Source organism: Fukomys damarensis, unplaced genomic scaffold, assembly GCF_012274545.1.
Source record: "Fukomys damarensis isolate Sample0158 unplaced genomic scaffold, DMR_v1.0_HiC HiC_scaffold_27, whole genome shotgun sequence".
NCBI lineage: Eukaryota > Metazoa > Chordata > Mammalia > Rodentia > Bathyergidae > Fukomys > Fukomys damarensis.
In genome coordinates this window covers 32,414,594-32,420,593 of record NW_022900939.1, presented here as the reverse complement: position 1 = coordinate 32,420,593, position 6,000 = coordinate 32,414,594, and the positions used below count along the sequence as shown (strand labels likewise).

The 6,000-nt window shown below is 38.5% G+C and overlaps 1 protein-coding gene across 3 annotated transcripts in view; it reads left to right on the top strand.

Annotated features, from left to right (window-relative positions):
• The window catches only part of Cenpp (centromere protein P), a 232,489-nt gene that overhangs the window by 8,325 nt on the left and 218,164 nt on the right, over positions 1-6,000 (top strand). For all 3 annotated transcript variants that reach the window (XR_777587.2, XM_010610582.2, XM_010610581.2), the window contains exon 3: positions 3,467-3,555. Coding sequence is in view for 2 of the 3 variants with exons in the window: in XM_010610582.2 (XP_010608884.1) it covers positions 3,467-3,555 (89 nt within the window). In the remaining variant the exon portion in view is untranslated. The remainder of the gene's footprint in view (positions 1-3,466; positions 3,556-6,000) is intronic.

Below are 6,000 nucleotides of genomic sequence, written 5' to 3'. Positions count from 1 at the left end.
AAAAAAAAAAAAAAAAAAAAAAAAAAAAAAAAAATTTCTTTTTCCGTAGTAAAGATCCAGGTGGCGAGCAACCCAATTGGCAGTCCCCCTTCTGTCTCTCTTAGACAGATGCTTTCCCCTCAATAAATTTTACCTACTCTTGAAAAAAAGAAAGAAAGATCCAGGTGTACCATGCCTAGCTCTGAAAGTATGTTATTAAAAATAAGTACATGGGTTTGATGATTGATTTGAAATACTAACCATATTTTGTTGTTTGTGAACTTTGGTAATAACATGGCCTTACTCTTTATTTTTTTAAAAATCAGTGTTTTCAAGTTAAAAAGAACTGAACTTAAAATTTATTACACCTGAGCAGGGCATTATGTATGGCATATACTTGTAACCTCAGCACTCAGGAAGCTGAAGCAGAAGGATCCTGAGTTTGAAGTTAGCCTGGGCGACATAGTGAAACCCTGTCTCACACAAAAAGATCATGCGGTATGTGGTTATAGGCAATTTATGTATGCATAGTATTCTGTAAAGAAAAAAATAAAAGCTGGACTTTAGACACTGGATTATTTCTAAGATTTCATGGAACATTCTGTTTTTAATCATATATTTGCCACTTTTTTTCCTCAGTTTTTGTTTTTAGTACATGCTGGCAGTTTAAATTCCTTGTGGGGCATTAGTACATGTATATAAAACATTTTAATTCTCTTTTCATCCCCATTCCCTGTTCTTACCTCCCTTGGCACATTTGTTTTTATAGACAAAGCTCAAGGTCTTCTAGATTTTCTTCTGGATTATCTTCTGTGAATTTTCCAGTTTCATGTTTTATATGTAGGTTTTGGTATATTTGAGTGAATTTTTGTAATAGGTATAATGTTGGTATCTGAATTTATTTTTTTGCATATGGGTCTTTAGTATCTTTTATTGAAAAGATTATCCTTTCTCTGGATTGTCGTTTGCTCTTTTGTCAAGAATCAGTTTAACATCTTTGTGAGTCTATTTCTAGGTACTCTATTCTTTGTCAGTGCTTTCATTAATACCATACTGTCTTGACTACTGAAATTTTTTTCATTTACAGTACTGCTGTATCACCACCTCTTTTTATTTTACTTTATGAGACAGTCTTGCTAAATTGCTGCTCTTGAATTTGAAATCTTGCCTCAGCATTCTGTGTAGCTGAGATTATAGATAATGTGGTTACTATGACTGTATAGTAAGTCTCAAGATTTGGTATTATAAGTTCTCCAACCTCATTCTTTGGTATTGTGTTGGCTACTCTGGTCCTTTACCTTTTCATTTAAATTTGACAATCATCTACAAAGTAACCTGCTGGGGATTCAATTAGATTAAATTGGCATTGGATCAAGTTAGAAAGAATTGACTGCTTAGCGACATTGAATCTTCCTTAGCTATTTACTTTTTAAATTCCAAATTGAACTCACAATCAGGCATTGCATTCAGCTCTCACGTCTCTTTTGTTTAATCTGGTCAAAATTTTTTTTTTCTTTTTCTTTTTTGTACTGGGTATTGAACTCAGGACCTTGTCCTTTGAGGCAGATGCAGTGCCACTGAGCCAAATCCCCAGCCCTCAGTGACATTTTTGAAGGCTGTTTTATGGATTGTCCTTCAGTCTGGTCCCCCGACCCTCTTAGCTTGCTTTTGAAAAGTTTTAAAGTATATACCCTTTTGGCAGGAGAACAGTACAATGATATTTTCTTACCATAGTACGTCTCAGTAGGAGGCAAATGGTGTCAGCTTGTACCATTCTGTCTTTTTTTGTTAACTATATATTGAGCAGATCTTTAACTTGTCTATGTTGAGCCCCAAGTTTACCTGATATGTAGAGTAACAGTGCTGCTAAGTCAGAATGCCATTTACATTCTGCAATATAAATGCACTTGTTTCTGGGCTTTTCTCATTGGTCGTTTAGGTTTTAATTTTCCTGGGTGTCTTGGGTCATTTCTACTTTTCCACGTACAGTAGTATCTACTTAATTTGATCTCCAGCTTCCAAATGTAGGCTGCTCTTATTTTTCCTGTTCTCTTTACCCTTGTGTGCCTTGCTAAAAATAACTTCATTAGCAAAGCCAGATCCCCACAAAAAGTCAGATTAGTGCTTAACTCTTGCAGGGAGAAGCAGTAGCATAGGAAAGGACATGAGGTATCATTATAGGCAGGGTTCTATAAAATGTCTATCTGGATTAGGATGGTGGTTACATAGGTAAACATGTACATTAATTAGGTATAAACTTTCAGAGGGCATTTTTTATTTTTTATTTGTTGTTTGTTTGTTTTGAGACAGGGTCTCGCAGCGTAGATCAGGCTGGCCTTGAACTCACTATGTACCCAAACTGGCCTTGAACTCTCCGTGTTCCTCCTGCTCCTGAGTGCTGGGATTGTAGGCATGTATCACCATTCCCAAGCAACGAGAGGGCAGTTTGTGCATTTAAATATACACATGTTACACCTCAAATATCACTTCTCACTATCATCTTGGTTAAGTATTGAGAAAGAACAAGTAAACACATAGGTTCAATTTACTGTCTTTAACAATGTTTTGGAGAGACATGGATTTAGTGTATGAAGAACAGCCCTAGGTTGCTGTGAAACTGAAGAAAAAAGGTTGACAGATCTAGTATTGTACAGAGTATGCTTTATTCAGGGACGTACTGACTTGAAGAAGCATGGAGAAACTGGTGTGATCCCTAGTTTGCTTCAAAAGTGCAGATTTATGAGTTGTGCTCCTAGCTGGAACATACTCACTTTATTTTTAGACAATCTGAAAAGCCAGGCAAAATGCAACATGCCTATAATCCTAGCACCTCAGGGGGCTGAGGCAGAAGGATAATAGGTTTCAAAGTTCAGCCAGTTTTATGACTTAGCAAGAACCCCTCTCATAATACTAAAAAAAGGAAAATAAAAGAAAAATGGCTGGGGATGTAGCTCAGTGTGAAAGCTCTTTGTTCAGTCCCCAGTGCAATAAAAGACTGTCTTAAGAGTCAAGTGCATCCTGGGAGCCAGGGACTAGATGTAAAGCTCCATATATTACTTTAGCGGTTTCATTGGTTTACAGTTTTGGGGGAAAATATGAACAAAAAACCTAGTAGGATTACTCTGATGCATTAATGGTAGTAATAACTAAAGATGGTTGCCATCATGACAAATTTGAATCCATACAAAGAAGAATGGAATATTAAAAAACTAGATCGAAAAAAATTAACAGACCACAATTAACATGATTCAAACTTATCTAGCATTTTACTAGTATTTCTGTTTCTAACCTTAATCTGTGGTATAATTGAGAACTAGACAGTATAAATTGTAATTAATCTGGTTTTGTAAGGATATTTGGTATACATCTATATTTTTAATGGAATTACAAATACTTTCATTTATAAACATGTGGATAATTACACAAAACTTTTAGATATTTGAAGAAAAATTGTTCTTTGCAAATAAAATGTTTTTCTAATTTACAGGTATAAAGAAAGTTCTCCAGAGACACAGATTGTCAGGAAGTTGCCATGTAGTTATGTTTCAACTTGAATTTCAGATTCTGGAAATACAGGTAAATTAAAGTGCATATTGTGATAACAGATATTTTTTCTGTGAGATAAACAATTCCTACCCCACAGCTTCCAGCAGTGGCTGAGATGAGTTCATGAGTCAGGACTGCCTTTTTGCACTGTTTAAAAGGAAAACACCTCAGCAACTGCATATGGTAAGGATGTTGCTGACACCTTAGACACTGTTAAATTAATTAATTTTACAGTACTGGAGATTGAATACAGGGCCTTAGAGCCTTTTCATGGAGCTATTCTAGGCTTTTTGTATATATGTGTGACATTGTCTTGCTAGTAGGCTGTTGTTTCGAGAAACAGAATTTGGCTGATAGGCCAGCTATCTATTATCTACTAATCATATGCTTAACAAATTTCTTTAACATTTAGCATACTGAAACAACAGCAAAAAATTATCTCGCTCATTTGTATGTTCTTGTTCAGGGCTTTTTATGAGGTCATGATCTTCTGACAACATAGCCAGCTAAAGCTTTTTGGGGCCAGAAGATACAAAATATGTACTGGACTAAGGCACAACGCAGGGAGGGAGATACCTTTGGCTATGGCTTTAAAATAATCAGGAAGCAGACAGAATGGTAATGTAGAGCCCTACTCACCAAGATAGGGCAGAACAAGTTGAGACACCTTCAGAGGCTAGCACAGAGAGGGATGGGATCCAGGCATTGTTTTGAGGACTGGAATGGGGCACGTGTTTTGATCACAGAAAACAGTTTCAACCAGCTGGGCTTATAGGGAGTGTATAAAAGAGAGGAACAGAAGAGGGACGGACAGGCAGGCTACCTTGGCATTAGCTCATCAGATTGATACAGTGGATGTAGAGCAGTTGTCACAGTTGTGTCCTGTGGACAAGCTTCCTTCATGTGCTCAGGGTCGGGTGCCAGGATTCCTTATCCTTGCTGCCAAGGTCCTCAGCCACAAAAACATCCTTAAGCTCTTGCCTTTTAATTCGAATAGGAGTTGGTCAGGAGTCAGAACCCTCCTCCTTAGATGTCAGACAGCCACCTCCTCGCTAATTCAAAGGATGGGGTCCAGGTATCTAGGTCTGCAGGTTTTGCAGTTGCTATCACAGGACTGGGCTGGTTGAGGACAGGCTAGGGATTACCTAGGTCCCTTGTCTAATGACAGAATTCCTAGTGTGCATTCGCGTCAGGGTCACCCTTCATTACTGCCCAAGTGGCTGAGAAGATGCAGTGTGGCATTACTGAGGTCTTTTGAGCATATTCATGTGTCATGGGCATGGACAGTGCATGCTTTCGGGAAGTTAGACTGTTTCCCTGTGGGACCAAGCCTTGGGACTATGTGGGTCATCAGGGTGATACAGTTCTATATGACAATGTAGATCATGTGTTGAAGGCTGAAATGGAACATGGCCCCAAATAGATTGGTAACATTTGGGCTGGACAGCCTGTGCCAGGACCCCAGTGTTTCTTTTGGGAGGTCCAAGGACTCCTAGATGTTTTCCTATTGTAAAGTTGTGTAGTCTGACCAACTCTGTATTTTCTTTGTGGGTGCTATGTTTTGTTTTTTGTTGTTTTGTTTTGTTTTTTTTTTGTACTGGAAAATGAACTCAGGACCTTGTGTTTGCAAGGTAGGCACAGTGCCACTGAACTAAATACCTAGCATGCTGTGATCTTGACTTCAGTGAGGTATACCAGTTGTGCTCCTGTTATCCATTAATGGACTAGACCTGCAATCCATGTCAGGTTGGTGAAGTCATAAGCCTGAGGTCCAGTTCCTTTTCTGGGAATGTCTTTAGGTGTTTTGTTTGTTTGTTTGTTTTGGTACTGGGGGTCAAACTTGGGACCTTGCACTTGTGAGGCAGGCAACGGCACCACTGAGCTAAATCCCCAGCCCTTGGGAACTTCTTTAATATATACACTGTCCAAGAAATTGCTCAGGGGCATCCTAGAAGCTATGGGGTCTTGCAGGCTTTTGTGGGTATTGGTATTGTTTCATGGAGTATCTGGAGAGAAGTAAAACTCTGGGCAAAATTAATCTTAACCTTGGGAAATTTTATTTGCTTGTAGGTGGTGGGGTTTTTTTGTTTGTTTTGTTTTTTTGAGATAGGGTCTCACTACATAGTTCAGGCTGCCTTGAACTTACTTTGTAGCTCAGGATGGCCTCAAATTTGTGGCAGTCTTTCTCCTTCAGCCTCCCAAGTGCTGGGATTACAGGTGTGTACCACCATTCATTGCTTCATTCTTGGGAGATTTGTCAACAAATAGAAGATGACTGTCCTCTTAAAGTTGAGGTGAACAATGGAGTGGTACTTTCCTGGATGAGTTGTGTCCAAAGATTGATTGGTGTACTCATTAGTGGGAGTATGGTGTGAGAGATAACAGTAATATTTAACTTCACTTTAACTTGCATACTTCTGTTACCTCAGCCAGTGAAAAGTTGGGACAAGAAAGAAAAGTAAATATTTCAGGACA